The sequence below is a fragment of the Toxorhynchites rutilus genome, chromosome 3, assembly GCF_029784135.1.
Source record: "Toxorhynchites rutilus septentrionalis strain SRP chromosome 3, ASM2978413v1, whole genome shotgun sequence".
Taxonomy (NCBI): domain Eukaryota; kingdom Metazoa; phylum Arthropoda; class Insecta; order Diptera; family Culicidae; genus Toxorhynchites; species Toxorhynchites rutilus.
In genome coordinates this window covers 20,846,512-20,870,979 of record NC_073746.1, presented here as the reverse complement: position 1 = coordinate 20,870,979, position 24,468 = coordinate 20,846,512, and the positions used below count along the sequence as shown (strand labels likewise).

Below are 24,468 nucleotides of genomic sequence, written 5' to 3'. Positions count from 1 at the left end.
TAATCCTAAGTTCCATAGTAATTCATATTATCTATATACGACTATACTATATATACGACTTTACAGATGGATAGTTTAATGATTTTTCATAGTTTCCATACTGAAATATCTTTATTTCGTGTTTGCACCTTATTTTTAGTCCTTTATCGCGTTATCCGTGATTTTCGTTATTCGCGGTGACTTTGCCCGACTATTTCGCGGATAACCGGGGTTCTACTGTATTGAAAAATGAACTTGTTTCAATCTGATCAAACAGATCAGTGAAAAATGCTGGTCTTCTGTGTGAGTGACCGCAAAAAGTACTATTTCAGAGTGCGGTTTAGACTGTAGCGATGACAATGAATTCGAATTTGACGATTCTATTTTGGAATACTACCATAAAATAATTAAAATTAGTAGGTATATGCTTTATTCGGTAAACTGTGCAATCATGTTGTTGCCCGTAGCAGATGGCCAGACTATTATGCTGAACACAACCAGATGTTTATGCAATTTCAACCTTACACCCCTCTTCCCGCTAATTTTCATTACAGAATGGCATACTTTGACTCACAACAGTTAATTGATTGAAAAATATTTCGAAATTGTTCAGTCATAGTGAACCAAGTCAAAAAAAAAAGTTTCATTGGTTCAGTCAGAGTGGACCATGTACGTAAAAGAAGCCAACAAGTTATCTGTTTTGGGCATGAGGTTTGATGTTTTTGCAATTAGCATACATCACAAGATTGTCAGAGAGTAGCTAACATTTCTGGGCACAATACTGCCGTTCTACGCATGGATTGTCCCTTGTCACTTTTTGTTTGACAATTTTCACTTTTCTTCATAAAACGATGTTTTTATGCCTAATCTTCCAGAAAACCATAAAAAACATATTGTTTGTTCCCAGCTTTTCAAAAAACAACATCAACCTCAATTGTCCAACGTTGATATTCTATGCATAACAGTCCCACCATGTATTTTCCGTAGATCCATAATAAATGTATCGGTTCAAGTACAAGAATTTTATGTCACGCTTTCAGCAGGGCTCATGCAAACTAATTCTCAAACAAATAAGAATAAGTTAAACAGAATACGTTTACACCTTGTTTGCGAATGCCTAATTATAATGTGATTTATATTTTTCAAAGGTGTTGCAGATCACTCCCTTCTTCATAAAACGATGATTATATGCATAATCTTTCGGAAAACACCAAAAAACTTATTGTTAGCTCCCAGTATTTCAGAAAAAAAAAGATAAAGTTCAATTGTCCCATGTTGTCTAGGCATAACTGTCCCACCACTCATTTCAAGTGAGAGGAACTCTGCACATTTTACGCATCCAACAATAATTTACTGCTTATAAAATATCCGGTGTATTGCCAAATTGAATTGCTTCTGGTAGACAAATATGCTAGAAATCTTTGATTGCGTTTTTCTCAGTTGCTGATTTTGGAACATGGGACAACTATGCATAGAGCGGCAGAATATTGAACAAACAAAATGGGAAGGTTCGATAATTGCAGAACGCTGAGCTTTAATCATAAAAATGTCCATGGTCCGGTCTGGCTGAACACCGACAAATTACGAAACAAATTTCAATGAAAACATGACGTTTCATCTTGATATACCAAAAAGAGAAATTTGTTGCATCGCATGCGACGTTTTGACGCACTTAAATACAGTAACATTTTAAAGCGCTGAAAAAAAAACATCGAAAAAATCCCGACTTCATGAAGCAATTCCTTACTTTTTCCCGCATTTTTCCCGATAGATTTTGATTCCCGACTTTTTCCCGCTTTTCCCGAATCCCACCCTGGTAATAAAGGGTGTGTCACATCAAATTGCATCACTGAAAAAACGCTGTAGAAATTTATTTTTTTGGAATTATATCTTCAGCTTCCGCTGATAATCAGATAAGAGTGTATAGATCACGTTGGCCATGCTTCACTGTCAACTTTTCGTAAATTTGGAAAAATGTCGTCGAACGAAAAAGAGCGTCGTGAATTAATCCTGTGCACTCATTTCGAGAATCCGGAGTTGTCACATCGGGACATCGGTAAGATGCTGGGAATCGTCCAATCCACGGTCAGCAGAGCACTAAAACGATACTTCGGGAACCTAACCATCGACCGGAAGGTGAAGAACGGCAAAAATGGATGCTCCGTCAGTGAAAAAGATCACAAGCGCGTAGTTAAGCAGTTTAGACATGATCCGAGAAGTTCGGTCCGGGATGTCGTCAATAAGCTGAATTTGTCAAGTTCATTCGTCCAGTGGACCAAGCAGCGGGAGGGCCTGCGTACATACAAGGTTCAGAAGGCTTCTAACCGCGACGAAAGGCAAAACATGGTGGGGAAGACGCGAGCCCGGAAGCTGTACACCGAAATGCTGACGAAGCCGCATTGCCTGGTAATGGACGACGAAACCTACGTCAAAGCGGACTTTCGTCAGCTGCCGGGCCTGTTGTTCTTCTCCGCAGAGGACAAATTCAGCGTTCCGGAGGAGATTCGCAAGCAGAAACTATCCAAGTTTGCCAAAAAGTACATGGTGTGGCAAGCGATCTGCTCTTGCGGAAAGCGGAGCGCCCCCTTCGTGATGACCGGCACGGTAAACGGGCAGGTTTACCTTAAGGAGTGCCTACAGAAGCGCTTACTACCACTATTGAAGCAGCACGAGGGCCCGACCATCTTCTGGCCGGATCTCGCTTCGTGCCACTATTCAAAGGACGTGTTGGAGTGGTACGAAGCCAACGGGGTCACCTTCGTGCCAAAGGAAATGAACCCGCCCAACGCGCCGGAGCTTCGCCCAATAGAGAAATATTGGGCGATTATGAAGCAGGCCCTCCGGAAGAACCCAAAAGTTGTCAAATCGGAGGCGGACTTCAAGAGAAAATGGATTTCTGTTCAAAAAAAACTACAACCTGACGTTGTACAGAACCTTATGGACGGGGTAAAGAGGAAGGTGCGAGCATACGGGCTTGGGCTCGAAGTATGAATAAAAAGAAAATGCCAAAAGTTGTTTGATAGTTTTTATTTTACTGTCTAAAATTTTCAAAAGGATCGGTCTACTGGCGAATTTCTCCAGCGTTTTTTCCGTGATGCAATTTGATGTGACACACCCTTTAGTATCACCTTTCTCTTTTTTTCTCCTTCAGGTACGTGGAAGGAAACGATAAGGAATTTCAATAGGTATTTCAATTCAAAGTCTCAGAAATATGGAAATTTATATAAGGTAAATGATGTTGGTTTGTCCAGCCGAAAATATGATCTTGGTTTGTCTACTTTTTGAATGCTCTAGTTCAGTGCAAATGTGTCAAATTAGGTATTCGAGTGACTCAAAACATATAAATAAAATTGTCTTGTTTACGATTTACAGTAGTTTTATTGGATATTTTTACAGATTCACATGTTTTAAAAGTTTATAAAATCCCCCTTCCTCTATTGGTATCATTGCGCCACTCATTTGAGCTAACTTTTAATCCATCATCAGATGATTGTTTGGTACGTATTAAGACCTTTTCTGGATTAAAGGGTGTGTCACATCAAATTGCATCACGGAAAAAACGCTGTAGAAATTCGCCCACTAGACCGATCCTTTTGAAAATTTTAGACAGTAAAATAAAAACTATTAAACAATTTTTGGCATTTTCTTTTTATTCATACTTCGAGCCCAAGCCCGTATGCTCGCACCTTCCTCTTTACCCCGTCCATAAGTTCTGTACAACGTCAGGTTGTAGTTTTTTTTGAACAGAAATCCATTTTCTCTTGAAGTCCGCCTCCGAATTGACAACTTTTGGGTTCTTCCGGAGGGTCTGCTTCATAATCGCCCAATATTTCTCTATTGGGCGAAGCTCCGGCGCGTTGGGCGGGTTCATTTCCTTTGGCACGAAGGTGACCCCGTTGGCTTCGTACCACTCCAACACGTCCTTTGAATAGTGGCACGAAGCGAGATCCGGCCAGAAGATGGTCGGGCCCTCGTGCTGCTTCAATAGTGGTAGTAAGCGCTTCTGTAGGCACTCCTTAAGGTAAACCTGCCCGTTTACCGTGCCGGTCATCACGAAGGGGGCGCTTCGCTTTCTGCAAGAGCAGATCGCTTGCCACACCATGTACTTTTTGGCAAACTTGGATAGTTTCTGCTTGCGAATCTCCTCCGGAACGCTGAATTTGTCCTCTGCGGAGAAGAACAACAGGCCCGGCAGCTGACGAAAGTCCGCTTTGACGTAGGTTTCGTCGTCCATTACCAGGCAATACGGCTTCGTCAGCATTTCGGTGTACAGCTTTCGGGCTCGCGTCTTCCCCACCATGTTTTGCCTTTCGTCGCGGTTAGAAGCCTTCTGAACCTTGTATGTACGCAGGCCCTCCCGCTGCTTGTCCGCTGGACGAATGAACTGGACAAATTCAGCTTGTTGGCGACATCCCGGACCGAACTTCTCGGATCACGTCTAAACTGCTTAACTACGCGCTTATGATCTTTTTCACTGACGGAGCATCCATTTTTGCCGTTCTTCACCTTCCGGTCGATGGTTAGGTTCTCGAAGTATCGTTTTAGTACTCTGCTGACCGTGGATTGGACGATTCCTAGCATCTGACCGATGTCCCGATGTGACAACTCCGGATTCTCGAAATGAGTGCGCAGGATTAATTCACGACGATCTTTTTCGTTCGACGACATTTTTCCAAATTTACGAAAAATTGACAGTGAAGCATGGCCAACGTGATCTATACACTCTTATCTGATTATAAGCGAAAGCTGAAGATATAATTCCTAAAAATTAAATTTCTACAGCGTTTTTTCCGTGATGCAATTTGATGTGACACACCATTTAGCCGGATATCGTGTTGCAGATGGATATGTGCAGCGTTGAGTGATTATAGACGATGGATTGCTGTGAAATCGATAGTAAATAGATGGACAACAGAAGATCACGACTCAATAACACAACAGTGATGCCAAGTTTTCGACTTTAAAATCAAAGACGATACGAAATAAATAATCGCCTATGGCCGCAGTGTATGTCTAGAAGAAGAACGTTCGCGATTAGTACTCACTGGAGTTCATGCATTGGGAACTTTGTAATAATTCTTGACATTTGGTCAGCTTGTGTATTATTCTCGCGAGAACAAATAAGGTTCATGAATCAACCATCTGCAGCCGGTTTTTAAAAAGACCACACAAACCATCCGGCCGTTGTTAGGGCCATCAAAATTTGCTACTGAAGAGTTATTTCTACAATTTGGAGCAGTTCAAAAATTATACCCGAAGTGCTACACAAGAATAACGTAGTCTTACGTCAAAAATGCGGTCGGGTTCTGGACACCATCTACTTTAATTTTTTCAACCACTCTCAATTGAAATTGCTTTCTGATAAGTCCTGATGTGGTCTTCGAACAAGTGCTTGGCTGTTCTACGAGCTGTATGGAAAAATGTTGTTGCAATGCATGGAAGAACATGGGCTCCGAAATTTTAATTCACTTTATTTCACGGAATTGATTTAAAATATGTTGCGATGTATAATTCGACAAGTGTTCATGATGTCAAGTGTTCTATGATGCATATTTGTTTTATATCCATCAATAAAGTTTAATCAATGAGACTTTGCTGCAGAGTTTCTTTGTTCCTTGGTTTTATCCGGTTACCAGTTGTTAAAATATGTAAAAAAAAATCTAGAATCAGTGTCGTGATTAGTAGCGAAATATATGGTCGACCCGTTTCTTTGAAAGGCTTCGCAGGTTGTCCCTCCACCACCGGATGTTGTAATATTTCATCATTTAAAAATATGCACAGTTTTGACGTAGAACTAAAAAAGGTTTTCACAAACCAACGCAATAACAAATCCAATCAGCCTTATCAAACAGTCTACTTTTCAATCCTAGAACGTTCTACCTTCCCATACAGTGGTTTTTTGCTTTGACGAAAAAATATGTCTTTGATTGTTTTGCATCGAAAAGTAGCAAATCATGTTTTTTAAAATTTCTTAGAAAACCATATCTAATATTGCAAATATTGTAGTATATTCTAAATGTTACAGGCATATTTTTAGCCTAGTGTATCCTCTACATTGCTGTGAACGTATCGTTCATATTGAGAAAATCATGAAATATTCCAAAACTTTCAAGTTGAAGCTTCAAAATGAGGTATATCCCATCTTCATGCGTGGATTTTTTTACAAAGTTACAGCATTTCAAAAATCACCTAAAAATTTCGACTCCTCACTCTGTTCTTCTATTTTTTTTTGTCGAGGGTAGAAAATAAACAAGATTTTTTTTTATTTTTGTACTCGGGTATTTAAAAGTTTAAAAATTTTTAAATTTTTAAATTTTTTCTTCACAACATTCGAAAGGTAAAAGATGTACGAGTGATGTTTGTTCCAAAAAAATGTTTCAATAGCTCGGAAACTGCTTTGAAGGCAAACTATTAAAATCACAAAATCCTTTGAATATGGGTACCTGAATGTAATTTCATCACAGTCATAACTAGTCAGCGGTTGATGTCTTTGGTAAAAGCACTGTATATATTGGGCTCGCCCTGGCCAACCTATATTTTTATTTTGCTACTGTACTGAACGGGTGTGCAATATTTTGTTGCCTCAGAATGCGTTCTCAGAATATGCACGAATCAGGTGCATAGTGCAGAGCTTGCACAGACGCACATACGAAGCCTTGATTATACGATCACTCACAAAAAGTAACAAACTATCTTCATTGGTCAAAGCAGACGATTTCGAACGAGGGGAAGCAATATAAGCACATCAATACGAGTCATTGTAGTTGTTTACTTCTCACGATTGCATACGATTCGTGCGACCATATTTTCGTATGAAGCTGCAAGCAATGTAATTTTCATCTTAAGTTGGGAGTGTTTGTGTATGATTCAATAACTCGTACGCACTGTTAATTGTATGCGTAGTCAAATGTAGACAATAGTGGTGTTGGAACAAATATATAATCGCGTGTGGCTGCAGTGGAAGTCTAGGAGAAGAGATGCTTAGTGTATTGAGTATTGCATTGGCAATAAGAGCACAAACCTCGCAATCATCATGAATCAACCATCTTCAGTTGCTTTTACAAAACCTTTCAAAATTTGCCCAGTTCATTCACCTCTAGCTTTGAAAAGACCATTTTGTAAAGCCTCGCTGTCGTCTGGTCGCCAGCTGGATGACTGATGAATCGTGAACTTTTTTCCGAATGTAAGGTTCATAATAAATAATATTTAATTTATATTTACAAAACTTCTATGAAGCTTGACATTCGAGGAGATTCATACCTGCGAGTATGGCCAGCCAGTTAAAGCAATTAAAGAAGGTGTTTTATTCACTTTTGAAAAACTTGGACAACCTACGTTGTGTTTAACTATTTGTATTTTTGAATCTACTCGGTTGAGATGTTAAAGTCCAACTGAACTAGATGGTCGGGCAGCTATCCTCAACAACTCTGTTTAAGAAAGTGTTGCCATAATCTCCATTGGTTTTCGCCTATACTACAACTGCGCCCACTCACGGGCGAAAAATGCCTTGAAATATTTCAGACTTATCGTTTTACTGAACATGCCCGCCGCCTTGAACAATGACGTTCAACTATTGTTATTACAACAAAAACAAACAATCGTATGGTTGGTGCTTAATTCTACATACATTATACAATATTTTCATTTAATTCTGTAAGTTCAGCTTGTTCTATTGCTGTATGTGGATTGATTGTCTCCGAATCACTTGCTTCTGGCCCGGAAGCGTTTGAATAAACAGGTAACAAACAAATTTTAGTAATTGGGCGTGTGATGTTTCCTTTAGCAGTGCGCAGTGATACAACCCGCGTTATGTTGTCGATTCCAGGATGTACGGATATGATGCGAGCTAGCGGCCATCGGAGCGGCGGTTGCAGCTCATCGACAACGATGACCATTCGTCCTGGTTTGATGTCTTCGTTGAGGCCGGCACGTACGGTATCCCTTTGCAATTCCTGCAAATATTCACGTCGCCAGTGGTACCAGAATTTCTGCACATGTAACTGGAGCTGTTGATAATGGTCGAGGCGGTTCGTTGGTATATGGCTCAGGTCCGGGTCGGGCAGGGCGTTCAACGTGGTCCCGACAAGAAAATGGGCTGGAGTAAGAGCGGCTAGATCATTTGGATCCTCTAAAAGTGGAAGAAGTGGTCTGGAGTTCATTTGAGCTTCAATCTGGGTTAGGACTGTACACATGTCTTCGAATGATAGTCGTGTTGAGCCGAGTTGACGAAACAAGTGTTTCTTCGCCACTTTAATCGCCGCTTCCCAAAGGCCACCGAAGTGTGGTGCCTTCGGGGGAGAAAAATGCCATACGATTCCTTCGTCAGTACAGAAGGAAATAATTTTTTCTCTCTCGGTTTGCTTTTGTTGCCAAATAAATAAATCCGCGAGCTGGTTGCTCGCACCTTCGAAGTTCTTCCCATTATCCGAATACACATGGGCTGGACGACCTCGTCTGGCGATGAATCTTCGGAAGGAGCATAGGAAGGCCTGAGTTGTTAGATCGCTTACCAACTCCAGGTGAACTGCCTTAGTGGCAAAACAGACGAAAAGACAGAGGTAAGATTTTACAGCGTGTGCTCTTTTGTGTTGCGGTTTCAGGTACAGAGGACCTGCATAGTCCACTCCAGATATGGTAAATGGACGACTGGGGATCACGCGATGAGCAGGTAATTGTCCGATCTGTTGTTGAGCTGGTTCTGGGTTTAAGCGATTGCAGCGGAAACAATTTCGAACGATGCTTCTGGCAAGACGACGTCCTTGTATTGGCCAGTATTCCTCTCGAATAGTGTTTAATAAGAGGCGCCCGCCGCCGTGAAGCAATTTGTGGTGAAAATATTGAGCAATTTGATTGGTGAAAGGGTGATTGGAAGGGAGCAGTGCTGGGTGTTTAGCTTGGAAAGATAACTGTGAAAAGCGCAATCGACCTCCCACTCTCAACACACTCTCGGAATCAAGAAACGGATTTAGTTTACGAATTTTGGATTGCTTTCTTAACGACTTTGCTTGTTTCAAGTGTTCAATTTCTGAGTTGAATTTATCTTCTTGAGCAAGACGAATGAGGATGATTTTGGCTTTTTCCAGCTGATGAACGGTAAGTGAACGACATGCTGGAACTGCATCTGATGACATTCGAGTTCTGGCTTTTTCTCGTGCGTTGTTGGCAAAACGGAGACAGTATCCAATCACGTGCAATAATCGACTGTAGGATGACCATCGAAGAAATAAGCCATTGACTGCTTGATTTGTTTGAATGGTAGCTTGAGCTGTTTGGATGTTTCGTATTTCCATCTCTTTAACAGGAATGTTTGATGGTGTGCTGATAGGCCATTCATGTGCGTCTCGTTTCAACCATGGTGGCCCACAACACCAGAGCTCGCTGACGATGAAGTCCGATACGTCCATGCCTCTTGAGACTAAATCGGCAGGATTCTCTTTTCCAGAGACGTGGTTCCAATGGCATGTCTCTGTGAGGTTTTGAATTTCGGAGACACGATTTGCTACGTAAGTCCTCCATGTATTAGGTGGCGATTTTAACCAATGCAGCGTAACCGAAGAGTCCGACCAGAAATAGGAGGCGGAAATATTAACTTCAATTGCTTGTTTAATGCGATTATGTAATTGAGCAGCAAGGACAGCAGCACAAAGTTCCAAGCGAGCGAGTGTTATGCGTTTTAATGGAGACACTTTGGATTTAGAGGAAAGTAGATGGACAGTAATATTGCCCTTCGTATCTTCGCATCGTATGTAGGTGCAAGCACCATATGCAGCTTCAGAGGCGTCAGAAAACGTGTGCAATTGAAGAATGGCGTTTGGTAGGAAAGCGCAGCGTTGTATGCGATATGAGGAAATCAATGGCAAATGTTGATGATATTTGTCCCAACTTTCCTGAATATTCTTGGGAACAGGCTCGTCCCAAGAGCAAGATAATAACCACAAATTCTGCATAAGGATTTTGGCTCTCACAACTATGGGCGCTATTAATCCTAGCGGATCGAACAGTCTGGCGATCGTGGATAAAATGCTACGCTTCGTTGATGATTCATTGTTGTGACGAATGTTCGAATCGAATCGGAGCATATCAGTCCCTGGTTCCCATGTAACTCCTAGAGCTTTCACCGTCTCATCGGGACTAAAATGCAAAGCCGACAGTGTTCCAATTTGGTCAACGTTTAATCCTTGCAACACCTCCAATTTGTTCGAAGCCCATTTGCGGAGCGTGAATCCGCCTTTGTTGAGAAGTTCACTTAATTCGTTCCGAAGCTGTATCGCTTCTTCCACCGATTGTGCACCACCGATAAAGTCATCGACGTAGAAGCTTTTCTGTAACGCTGGACGACCAAGTGAGTATGGTTCGCCTTCATCATTTGCCAATTGCTGGAGACTACGAGTTGCTAGAAAAGCCGAAGGAGCTAGACCGTAAGTCACGGTTAATAATTCGTATGCTTGAATTGGAGAATCCTCAGAAAATCTCCACAGTATGCGCTGCAGTGGTACGTCATCAGGATGAACCAAGATCTGACGGTACATTTTAGCTATGTCACCGACAAGGGCCACTTGAAACGTGCGGAATCGTAGAATGATATTTAACAAGTCGTCTTGGACTACTGGGCCCACACACAGAGCATCGTTGAGCGAGAATCCTGTAGATGTCTTTGCCGAGCCATCAAACACCACGCGTACTTTTGTGGTCTTACTAGCTTCCTTCACGACGCAGTGATGAGGCAAGTAATATTGCTTTTCGTTGGCATATTCTCTTTCTACCAGCCGCATATGCCCTAGAGTGAGGTAATCGTGCATGAATTTATGGTATTCAGTTCGTAATTCAGAGTTTTGTTTTAATCTTTTTTCGAGTAATTCAAAGCGATGAATGGCAGTGGCTTTTGAATGGCCTAGCATAGACTCGAAATCTGGCTTCTTGGGCAAGCGAACAATGTATCGCCCTTCCGTGTTGCGTTCAGAGGTCGATTGGAATAAGGTTTCACATTGTCGCTCTTCGATCGAGAAATTGTCTTTGTTGAGTAACTCTTCGCATTGCCAAAATCGTTCGATAGAGTCCTCCAGTGAGAGCATAGATATCTCGACAATATTGGGATTGTACGTTGGTGTATTTGCGTTGGCGGAGCCTGCGATAATCCATCCAAACACACTGTCCACGAGTAGGGGAAGTTCAGTGCCTAGCTCAATACGCGCTGAATGAGGAAAGAAAGAATAGAAGTGTTTGATTCCCAACACCATGTCAATGGGCTGTGATTTGTTGAATTGTGGATCTGCAAGAACCAAATCGCTTGGGATTTTCCATCCAGTTAATGAAACGTTCTGGGACGGAATGTTTCCAGTGACTTTGTCCATTATCAGGAACTCAACTCCGCAAGAGAATTCTTCTTTTCTCGATTTTATTTCTGTGAAAACAGATTCACGAACTACTTTGGACATTTTACCCGCTCCTTGTATAGTGACATTCACTTTTGCTCGCTTCAGTTTCAGAATTTGTGCCATTCGATCAGTAATCAGGTTTGGCTGGGAGGCGCTGTCCAATAGTGCACGCGCTAGATGATCGTGTCCGTAGGCATCAACAATTTTTACGACAGCTGTTAATAGAAAAACGTTTTCAGAAGTTTGTTTTATAGGTGTACAATTGACTATGTTCGGTGTAGTTTCGGTGGCTGTGACCGATATTTGTGACGAATCTGGTGCATTAGACGGGACTGGTAGGGACCCAGTTCTCGTGAACGATTCTGGCCTCGCAGAATCTCGGTTTCCAGGTTGATTAGTAGAGCTCTCACGGATGCCGGGATGTAATAACGTGTGATGTCGACGGTTACATAATCGGCAACTGAAACTGGATGGGCAGTTGCGAGCCATGTGATCCTTTCGCATACAATTATGGCATAATCGTTTCGTTGCGACAAATTGTTGGCGTTCAGAAGGGGAAAATCGATTGAACTTTTGGCATTTCATTAAGCAATGCGGCAGATTACACGCCGGACATTTATCGGTAGAAGTGGCGGTAGATGTGTAAGAAGAAAGTCGAAACGGTGCTGACTTTTTCGGTTGGTGTGCTGTGTTCGTGGAACTTGTAGATGCGTTATGATTATTCACAGATATTGATTCCAGCACTCTGATTCTCCGCTGGAGAAATTGAACAAGACAAGTATAATTCGGCTCTTCCTCACGCGAAGCATGGTCCTCCCACGCTTTCAGTGTTTCCTCTGGCAACCTGGTACACAAAAGGTGCTCAAGAATTGTGCTCCAAGTGTCGGTTGGTTCTTCTAGTTGATGCAAAACTTTAATATGACGTTCAAACTCGTCTACTAGTACATGAAGGGTAGTCGCTGATTCCTTTTTGACCACCTGTATGTCGAAGAGTGCCTGCAGGTGTCTCTTCTTTAATAAGTAGTCGTTAGAGTATCGAGATTTCAAACTGTGCCAAGCTAAATTATAGTTAGCAGAACTAATCGCTATCGACTCAATCAATTGAGCTGCTTCACCTTTGACCGCAGCCTTCAAATAGTGAAACTTCTGTATTTCTGGTACGTCGGGGTTGGAGTGGATCAGTGCTAAGAATGTGTCGTGAAATGCGAGCCAATGCATATAATCTCCATTGAACTCGGGAAGTGTTATCGTCGGCAATTTGATTCCGGAGAGAGTGGAGTTAGTGCGTACAGATTGAGGGATGCGAGAGTTATCAGTAAGTGGAGAAGACAATTTAGAAAGAAGATTCGATTTTATTAGAAAAAGTCGAGATTCTATACCAGCGTGAATCTCTTCATGCTCTCTCCTACCTTCACCTTCCTCTTCCAGCTCCACTAAACTTTCCTGAACATCTTCCAGCTTTCTCCATAGCTCATCTAAGCGTTCAATCCTCAGCTGCACCTGTGGTAGATCTCTGTCCTCGTTGAAATTTGCCACGAATGCCTCTGCCCGACCCAACGTTGCAATCAAGGTGCTTCGTCGCGAGATAAGCTGCTCTGCACTCGCCATCGTTGATACTCGAACAGATTTTTCGAATTATCCTGTTCCAAGGCAATGAAATGCCTTGTACAATGTATTGAAGAAATCCTCCGATTCTCGGTTGAATAGAAAATCCTTTTTGAATTTCAGCACGCTGTCTCGTAAACGTAGAGTAAAACGAGCCCACACTCCGTTGTATCACTAACAGGTTGAAGGCAGCTGCAGTTGAACTCGATGATCCAGAACCGCAGTATCGAAAATCCAAGAAAAAATTGGAAATCTAAAGGGTATCTGTTGCACCCTGCGAGGATAATTGGACAGGTCTTTACCTTGTATCCTTATACAAAAGACCTTGTACTATTGTATAAAATCCTCTCAAATGGCGATGGCTTTCAATAGCTGGACAATCGATGTTGTTGAAGTGGACAATTGTCTGAATTGTCCGAAGTCCTTTGAAAGGGTCCTTTCACGGCAGTTTCAAAGGAAACACAGGATTCAAAGATCCTGGTCACGGCACCAAAATGTTTTATTCACTTTTGAAAAACTTGGACAACCTACGTTGTGTTTAACTATTTGTATTTTTGAATCTACTCGGTTGAGATGTTAAAGTCCAACTGAACTAGATGGTCGGGCAGCTATCCTCAACAACTCTGTTTAAGAAAGTGTTGCCATAATCTCCATTGGTTTTCGCCTATACTACAACTGCGCCCACTCACGGGCGAAAAATGCCTTGAAATATTTCAGACTTATCGTTTTACTGAACAGAAGGATATGAAGAAGGTATTTTCCAGCGGTGTGAGTTGTGTTCTTGGGTGGAAAACTGACTTTCTTCATCCTACGCATAATGAGATGGGTTACGAGTTTTGTTTGCAATCAATTTAACAAGTTTAACCATCACCTTCCAACTGAGTCAAAACTGAAAAAAACACGTTAAATTCGGTCAAAAGTCAAGACTTTTTTCGGATCGTCACGGTTTCATGCACTCATAATTCTTTTCAAACGGAAAATGAAAAACACTCTTTGAACGTTAGGTGGTGTTTTAGAGGATGAATTATGTTAAAAAAGGCCAGGTTTGAGGAGAGAACACTCATGGATTTTGCTCCACGATAAGGCAACATTTCATAGGGCTATAATATTTTTTTTTATTTCGAGCCAAACCCCAAAAAATAATCAAAACAATAAACGAGCCGGACTGTAAAGAAGATTACAAGTGACACTCAAAAGAGATGGTAATCGAAACAACACGGCCAAAGCAAAAGCTTATAAGATGGACATGCCATTGTTGATCAGGTTGGATTGCGTCATGATGGACGATGGAACATATGTCAAGACGGATTTAAGCAGCTCCCAGGTCAACCATTTTAAACGGCTGTCCGAAAAGAAACGGTTCAAGATAAGATTAAACAGAAATGATTATCAAGGTTCCCTATGTGCACTTTGACCAAACGGCATGGGAGTTATTTGGGTTTTGTTTATGCGGGAGCACAATTTTAATGCATTGTTCTTATTACTTCGGCGCCATTTTGATAACGGAATAGTTAATGGCAGAAACAAAATAGAGACAACACGATCTAAAAAACACGCTATATTTGAATCGACCAATTTTTGTCCATTTCACCCTGTAGAAAAAGTATTAATAAATACTCAATATCCAGTGTTTCGATACTCAATTTCAGTAGCATTATTGACAGGCAAGTACCTTTCGTCTGATAGTTAGGGAACAGTTTGATGCATTCATTTCAAATCAACTTTTCAGTGGATCTCTTCTTGTTTCACGGGTAACAACTCAAGCAGGCAGCCATTCCGTCCCCAATACTTTCTGTAGCTTAATTATTAATTATTGTAATGAAGTCACTTCTAAATTGGAAGAGCTTAAGTACCGTTTCTGATAGCAAAAGCGACGGGAATGAGGGAAAGCAACTCGTGGTCACGATACGAAAATTCAGTTAGTTCCAAAAAAAAACGCCAATCGTTCGTTGTAATCTTGAATCATAACACGTTCACAGGGATTAACTTATAACAAAAGAATAATCACATCAAATTCTAGATTGCTGATTACAACACAAACCAAAATTCCTGCAAAGCGGTGAACCGCGGGCTGAAGAAACCTTTTCCCTTTCCGAGACCCCTCCACTCAACGAAAAACCCACATCCCACGAGAGCGTGGGAAAGTTGCTGCCCGCGCGCTGTCTTTGTTTTAAGCCAAGATCAGTTAATTCCGCGCTGTTATTGCTGCGGCGGCGGCAGCAGCGGTCAACCGTTGCGCGATTGGACCCACTTCTCTGTAGATAAGCAGCTAGTTCAACTCGCTTCTATTATTATTTATGATTACGGATCTGCGGTGGCCCCTGCCTCTCTTGTAAGTAAGCTGGTCGCGTGTGATTCATATAAATCTCCGGCAGCCCGAGGAGATAGAAAAAAAAACACAGATACGAAGAAAGCTGTAGACAATAGATTTAATTTATGAGTCATTGGCATTCTACCCCATACGACGGTATAGGGCCAAATGCCATACAGCCAACCAGCTGTGTAAACCGTAAGCGTTCTTTTACGGGTACGCAGGCAAAATGTCGGTGAAGATACCAATAAAAAGATACCAATAACTTTTAATTACAACTGACATTTTTGTAGCCGATGGGATGACAGTATTATCATTTGAATTAGAAGCACGCCATCCTACGAGAATATTCTGAGATGGTGTAGTCGTGGAATTGACCCATCTGGTCATGGTAACCATTTGAAATTTCAAGAAATTTACGATAATGGACAAGTCCTATAGCTAATATTTTTTGGAGGCGATAGAATGTCAATTTTTTCATTTGAATCAGATGCACACTATCCTACGAGAATATTCTGAGATGGTGGAGTCTTGGAATTGACCCATCAGGTCATGGTAATCATTTGAAATTTCAAGAAATTTACGATAATGGACAAATCCTAATGCTAATATTTTTTGGAGGCGATAGAATGTCAATTTTTTGAGTTGAATTAGAAGCACACCATCCTACGAGTATATTCTAAGATGGTGAAGTCTTGGAATTGACCCATCTGGTCATGGTAACCATTTGAAATTTCATGAAATGGGGTGATGGAATAACTCTACGCAAAATAAAACGATTCATTAAGAGTTTTCAAACGCATATTATTCAAAATCGTTATTGCGACGTATGTTGTGTTGTATACCAGTAGATAGGAAATTTATCCTGCAGTTTTTTGCTTGAAACACGAATAGAAAATATAGTAAACAATAAGACAGTTTCACGATTGAAATGGGTATGTTTTTTCGATTGCACTAACCACTCGCTTTGCTTCTTAATGGAACGAGCAAACTTTTTGTCTACATTCGGGCGTTAGTTCACAATGTTAATCGATGCTTATTATGAATTCTCAATTTTTCGGACAAATAGGCGTTTATAAGTTAGCAGAATCAATGGAGGGACGAATTTGGAAGATGGTTTTACTCCATTATTCCCAAAGTTCAATAAATTTGGTCTCAATTTACGTCTTTATCGTGTAGGCTACTAATAATTCATGTAATGTTGGTTTAGGATATGATGTCGAGCTTGTTGTTTGGTAATGTAGTAAATGCAAATAAAGAATTTAACTGGCTGCTGATTTATAGGTTCGAAAGGGTATACTCATGCATATCAGATTATGATAGAGTAGTCGCGATCTTATGTCTAGCTAAGAAGCTCACATCACTTCCTCGAATGCAATTGTCCATTCTCCGTTCCCTTTCCTATACATAAGCAGAACTTAGCACCCAATGAGATCAATTCACTATTTAGACTTGTGCTTAAAAATGATAAATGATGACTTCTTGTCTTCTTCTGAGTAATTGAATAAACAGAAGAAAAAGGTAGTGATGACTTTGATGGTATTTTTGTGTACATTTTTGAACAGAGTGTGGTTGCGGATTTTACCACTTTATCTCATCTAACCCGGTTAAATGACACGAGGTGTCCATTTGATGTATCAAAAGAGAAAAAAAATATAGATTTAGAACAATCAAAACACTCAATTCAAATGTAATTACAACACACAATCACAGTCCTATGCCAAGATCCCGTCCCTGCCCCTAGGTTTTTTATTTCATTCAAATTAGACACACGAGTCTTCCCATTACTGCCGTAATCTCGCAAAGCGACGCAAGCGCCAAAATTGACATTTTCCTTTTTTTTTAAATATTCTTAAAAAAAATTGTTATAAGTTTTATTGAAAAATCTTATCAACTTCTTATAAAAGAGTCATCAATCTCATCAAGTTCTTACAAAAAAAAATGCAAAAAAATATGAGAGCCTTGACCATTTTCGTAAATGAAAAAGGAGAAATTGCCATTCTATCGCCTCCAAAAAAAATTTTCCTTAGGACTTTCTTGAAATTTCAAATAATTGCTATAACCAGATGAGTCGATTCCAAGACTTCGCCACCTCATAATACTCTCGAAGGATGGTGTGCGTCTAATTCTAATAAAGAAATTGTCATTCCATCGCCTCGAAAAAATTTGCCTTAGGACTTGACCATTTTCTTAAATTTCTTGAAATTTCAAATAGTTGCCATGACCAGATGGGTCAATTCCAAGACTTCCAAGACATGACTTCACCATCTCAGAATATTCTCGTAGAATGGTGTGCTTCTAATTCAAATGATAGAACTGTCATACCATCGGCTACAAAAAATGTCAGTTGTAATTAAAAGTTATTGGTATCTTTTTATTGGTATCTTCACCGACATGCAGGCAAACTGTTCAGAAGAACAACGCTCGGAAAAGTACCCTTCGACACCACCAATTTGCGGTATTGAATGTTTATTTGTGGTATTTATTTTTCTACTCTCGGCGCGGCCATAATTTATTGTCTTTGTTTTGGTATATGGTATACACAGCGCCAATTCTATCGATCGACCCGTCACCATTTGTTTGGATTTGTGGCTGTCGGTTATCTGGGTAACAAATTGAGCGTGTTTATTGATGATAATGATGGTGGGTTTTAATTTCAAAATGTGCGTCAGAATTGATTGGGGCTGTTACGGCAATTGAAATAATTGTTTGGGTTTATAGTGATTGTAAATTATCCGGAAACGTTTCGACGTTGGCTCGAAACGAATAGAAACCAGCCAAATGACTTTGCTTAATTCTTCGGCTATATCTCAGCTGCTCGGTGCTCGATATGTTGTCATCCAAAACATCATTCTATACCCCGCATTTTGACGTAGGATTACGTCTTTCGGGAACATATTGGGGTACAAATTGAAAACCGAAAATCGAGCACATCGTGAAAATTGTCCAATTTCAAACGCTCAGTCATTTCATGATGGATTGATACAATTCTTGCGTCAATCGATTTCGGCACTCCATAACAATTTTTTTATATTGAAGGAAATAATATGTCATGAAACTAACTATCGAACAATTGTAAAATCTCAACCCCTATCCTAACGGAAATACCCACTTCTGATTGGTCGAAATTGACGACACATACGGCGGGTCCCTAACAGAGACATCAAAACCAAGCTGTCTGGGGGGAATTAGCATTGCAAATACACGAAAGTAGGGGGAGCTTTTGTTCCTACCGAAATGTGTTCCCTAACAGAGACATCAAAACTAAGGTGCCCGAGGTAAATTGGCATTGCAAATATATGCAAGTCGGGGGCATTTTTATATTGGAAGTAAGGTGAGTGATACGATTAATTCTACCAAATAAAATTTGAATTTGGAACTTTAATGTTGCTTGCTTCGTGAAATCTCCTATCAATGACAGATCATGGATTGTGAAAAAAATAGCACAAGGGTAAGTGTAAAATGGTATATGGTAGTAGTTGTGTGAAAAATGATTTGATATATGAAACGACTTATTTAAATTTTCATAAATAAAAATCAAGGTGTGTTCCCCCTCGAGAACGGGTCATTTTGTTTAAGCTGTCTGTTTTGTTGTGTTCATTTTCACCCAAGGAAAGTTTATAAGGAGAGAAAAATTGGAAAAGTGAACAAATTTTAGAAAAAGTGATTTCCCATATATTCTACATATAGTATTAGGTGTTGCTAGTCCAATTAAAATTCGCATTGGGTTGAATAAACACAAAACAAAGCAAAAAAAAATTATAAAAGAAGATTACCTTTTCCATTTCAAATATGTTTTCTCTATATTAAAGTGATGACAAAAATTGATAATTGTGTTTGGTATTGATAATTATCTTATATTATATTGGTGATTTTTTTACTTTATTTCATCCATAACACAGAAGGGATCTCGTCTGTGATCACAGAGGGCGGTTTTCATCATATCTCATTCCACTTCGATATCTTTTGTCTGATAAACTCCATCCGACGACTGTTTGCCATCCTTCTGTCATCATCACTCGGTAAACACTGGTGGAGTGAACAAACAATACTCAACAACCAAACAAAACGGCTTCTTAGGGTCATCAAATCATTATCAAAGAGTATAACGATGTAATTCTTCACACATATCAAAAATCAACAAATAGCCTATCGGAATCCTACGTTAACTATGCGGTCGTGTCTCGGACACAACCCTCCTGTGACTTTTTTATTTACCCCTCAAGAGGTACCTGCATGCTCCATGTACCTGCTAGCTACCCCAATAACTTGTATGATCTGTATAAAACCGGCTCAACGTAAGCAGGAAAATCATTCATCAGGTTGACTATCATATTCAGAACACCTAACATACCATAGACAATCCAACAATGGAAAACAGAGCAGCAATGGTTATCGAAAGGAGCAAGTATGTGCGCCGAGCAAGGGTATGCCGCTTCTGCAGATCGCAATTCGATCTGCACTACATTTACGAACTCGACAATAGAACGGTGCGAGCGATAGAAAGACATTCGACGGATCTCCTGGATAGGAACCTTTTGCCACGGTTCGTTTGTACGCCCTGCATGGAAGCGATCATGAATTGGGAGAGGTTCAGAAGACGGCGATCAGAGATGTCGAACAGAGTTCTGATGTACATTACTGGTCGTAGGGATCGCCTAGATGAGTCAGATCCTGAATCAGAGGTTGAATCTGCGGGTGGAGATGATAGTGACAGCTCGGAGGAAAGCGATCAAGATCTTGAGTGGGACGACTATCAAGGCGATGTAGAAAATAACGACGACGACCTTTCAGATGATAATTCTAGTGATTCAGGATACGAAGGGCGTGAACAAACCGGTTTTGAGCTGGAAGGGGATAACCCGATCGAGAATATAAACAACATCCAGGAAAATCATCATTTAGAAAATAATAACGATTCGGAACAGAACGACGCATCATATCGTCACTACTCAATTTCATCCTCTATGCCGGATTCAGAGGAGGAAGAGGAGGATTCATCGGACGACAACGAAGAAAGTATCCATGATCAATGGAGAATTGATCATCTTCTGCGTAACGAACAGGTCCATAAACCGAATCCGGGAGTAGACAATGAGAACGAAATTGAGGAAGGTGATGTTGACAATAGTGTTGGCGACATTTTGGTTCTGCTCGAAAACTGCTGCTTTTGTGAATCTGGAAAGTGTAGCCGATCCTGATCACCTGAGGACCTGAGTTTCGCGGAGACACGAGGTCATCATTATAATCGTACAATTTCGTACAAATTGACGTTTGGTTCAATAAAATTTATTCGAAAACCATGATCTTGTTCTCTTATTACTGTGTAAATACTCCTAAGCGAAATAATTGTTGTATTTGGGTTAATTTTTATATTTAGTCAGGAAGGTGCGCCTATTGTTGTGTTACGGACAATCATCTTCGTTTCGACATTGTTTATATAGGGTTCAGCTTCATGGGACATACAGTACATGACAAAATAAAGCGGTAGAATATCAGGGATTTTGTCGACATTTTGTTTCAAAATGGACCACAAATTTTCTATTGGATTTAACGTAGTGCTTTGTGGTGGTCATTCCAATAGCTTAATACATGAAGCATGAAAGTACGCAGTGGTTTTGTGGGCGCTTAGGATCGTTGTCTTGTTGAAAAATAAACTTCTTATTGAGATTCCTTTTCGAAATGCTGATGTAATAGTCTGCCCTAATTATACCATCTCAAGATTTCCGAGAACTCCCACACAACTATACTGCCTCCCCCGTGCTTGATCGTCTTTTGGATATTTGTCGGCAAGTTTCTCGTCAGGTTTACTTTACATTCATCGCTCCAGATTACCTGTTTTTAGAACTCTATCGGCTTGTTGATGTATTTTTGGGCGAATTGTATGTATGCTTATTACAAACCTGTTAACCTCTCGAATCAATAATCGTCGTTGGACAAATCCACTCTAATAACCCAATATCTGCAGTCTTCTGCGCACGGTTCATTCGGAGATATTTAAGTCAGCATTTTCACGAATCACTCGGTTGGTAGCTAAAGAATTTTTAGCCACTTCTCGAGAAATTCGGCGATCATCTCTGGTTGTAGTTTTCCGCCTCCTTCCTTTACCGGTCTGATCCGCTACGCTTCCTAGTTCTCCATGTTTTTTGTGCTCTTGCTTCACTAGCACACTTCTTCACTTTTCCACTTCACTTTCGAGCAATTTCTTTGTAAGAAAGACTTCCCGGAAGGTTTCTAACTATAAGTTTACGGATATCTTCGGAAACTTGCCTTTTCCCCATCTTATCAGATTGAAACGCGCACTAATAATGGAACACAAACACAAATAATAACACATTGTTTTGACGTTTCTTTGCAGGGATAGGAATCTGTTTAGGCTTATGAGGGGTAGGGCACTATTAAAAAGAAATTTTATGAGCTGGGAAACAGTAATCTGATTACTCTTTTAAGAATACGTACTTTGTTTTGACTAAGCGAAAATAAAGTTTAACTAGAATTATGCTTCAGTGTGAATAACATATGAAATTATTTGACAACATTATTACACCAATCGTTAGTATATCAAAAATACTACTATTTATCTGAGTTTATCGAGTTCATATACCTTACATTAGAAAAATACAGGGAGTTTAACAATAACAAAGTGGGTGCTGTCCAGTACTTTAGATTCGTAGACATGATGAGAATTTTTGATTTGTTGAAATAGAAATCGAATCGAATGAATTCCTTCTATTCTATTTTCTATTTCCATTAGAGCTAACTATATAGATAAATAATCAAAATTCGAATTATACTATTATCTATTGTTATTTCCGATTTGTTGAATAACAAATTTGTTAATAGTCATTTGTTCTTCAGCAAATCAATTCGTCTAATGCCAAATCAAATCGCCTTAGGCTTAGACTCATGTTTTTGAATTGTGTGTATCGTGGGCGAGGCTTGTCGTTTTCAAAACTAATAAATGGAAATATATTTTTTACTTGTCCGTACCACTTCTGCTAGAGTTATTTTGTTTCTTTTTTCTATGCATATCGAAAGATTGATTCTTCTGTTTGGTTCATTTCTGTTATCGTTTCCTTCCAATTTGGAAAGTAGAAACTTTCATTGAAGATTGAAACTACTCGAATGGACTATATACGTTATCATCGCCAAAAAGAGTGCGAAGGAGCGATCGCAGCTATTTAATTGAAAGTGGCATTGGTTTCATTTATCCAAAATGGATGTACCCGAAATATGTATTTGAAGGAGCATAGGGGAGCGTAGCAATCACGCTTACCATTACTCCACCGGCGTCGGCAACTGATTTCTTATGCTGGCTACTGCACAACACATCACCTCGTCGTGTTCATTAGTTTTATTGAGAATGTTCTGAATACAAAAAAATTAATTTGCTTCAATTCGCTCTGACAATGACGAGGAGTAATGGAGGAGTGATACTTTCGTCGTTTTTATGGACAGAATTGTAATAAACGAAGCGTAGAGGTTCATCGCTCGCGAGAGGAATAATTTCGCTCTCTCTCATCGTTTGTCTGTCCAGCAATTGAAATAGCACAAACGGAGAAAGTGAGCGGAAAAAGAGTTGAATACTCTTCCCATCATGCATTTGATGTGATCTCACATTCACTGCCTTGGGGTAACCCGCACCCAGGAAGAGGGCGTCGACTCTAGGGCGGACACACGAGAGAAGCTGATGTTAGGAGTGGTCAAAGGATGGCTGCCCATAACGAAATCCACGGTGTGGGACATTCTGAAACGGTTCGGAAAAAGTCTGACCATCGCTCGGAAACTCGGAAGTGGCAGACCGGCAGAATCAGCATGCGAAAGTAGTGGGTCTTCTCCCACGATTAAGGCATATGTTTCGCAATCATACGACCAAAAAGTGGAAAAGTTGGAATACAAAAAAGTCAGACTGGAATGTAAAGCAAAATTTGGGGCCAATGAAGGACTCCAGCAAACTATACCAAAATTGATACCTCGATTGAACGTAGGATTTCCCCGATCAAAGTAAAGTAATAAAAAAGTCAATATTCCTCAAAAAGAAGGGAGGAGAGAGGAGAGAGGAGAGAGGAGGGAGGAGAGAGGAGAGAGGAGAGAGCCGAAAAAAGTCACAGGATGATTGTGTCCGAGACACGACCGCATAGTTGACGTAGGATTCCGTTAGGCTATCTGTTGATTTTGGATATATTTGAAGAATTACATCGTTAAACTCTTTGTTAACGATTTAGTGGCCCTGAAAAGGGCCGTTTTGTTTGGTTATTGGGAATTGTTTGTTCACCTCACCAGTAATTACCGAGTGATGATGACAGAAGGATGGTAAACAGTCGTTGGATGGTGCGTGTCAGGTAAAAGATACCGAAGTGGAACGAGATATGATGAAAACCGCCCTCTGTAATCCTAGACGAGATGCCTCCTGTGTTATGTATGGATGAAATAAAGAAAGAAAAAACTCACCAATGTTGTATAGGATAATTACCAATACCGATACCGAGGAAGATACCAATACCGTTTATTCAACCCAATGCTGATTTTAATGGGACTAACAACAACTAATACTAAATGTAGAGCATATAGGAAATCACTTTTTCTAATATTTCTTCACTTTTCCAAATTTTCTCGCCGTATAAACTTTCCTTGGGTGAAAATGAACATAACAAAACAGACAGCTTAAACCAAACGACCCGTTCTCGAGCGGGAATACACTTTGGTTTTTATTAATGAAAATTGAAATAAATCGTTTCATTTTTCAAGTCATTTTTAACACAACTACTACTATATATAATTTTACACTTACACTTGTGCTAAAATTTTCACAATACACGATGGGTCATTGATATGAAATTTCACGAAGCAACCAACATTAAAGTTTCAAATTTAAATTTTATTTGCTAGAATTAATCGTATCACTCACCTTACTTGTAATATAAAAATGACCCCTACTTTCATATATTTGCAATGCCGATTTCCCCCGGGCTACTTAGTTTTGATATCTTCGTTAGGGAATACATTTCGGTAGGAACGAAAGCTTCCCCTACTTTTATGTATTTGCAATGCCGATTTCCCCCAGGCAGCTTGGTTTCGATGTCTCTGTTAGGGAACACAATTCGGTGGGAGCAAAAGTTCCCCATACTTTCATGTATTTACAATTCCTATTTCCCCCAGGCAGCTTGATTTTGATGTCTCTGTTAGGGACCCGCCGCA

General features: G+C 40.2%; 2 protein-coding genes across 4 annotated transcripts in view; both read right to left on the bottom strand.

Moving 5' to 3' along the window:
* LOC129775943 (protein phosphatase 1 regulatory subunit 14B) overlaps nucleotides 1-24,468 on the bottom strand; it is a 260,278-nt gene that overhangs the window by 88,086 nt on the left and 147,724 nt on the right. The gene's annotated exons all lie outside the window — the stretch shown is intronic.
* LOC129772941 (uncharacterized) lies at nucleotides 7,608-12,962 on the bottom strand. Its single transcript, XM_055776474.1, has one exon. The coding sequence runs from the start codon at nucleotides 12,960-12,962 to the stop codon at nucleotides 7,608-7,610; it is 5,355 nt and encodes a 1,784-aa protein (XP_055632449.1).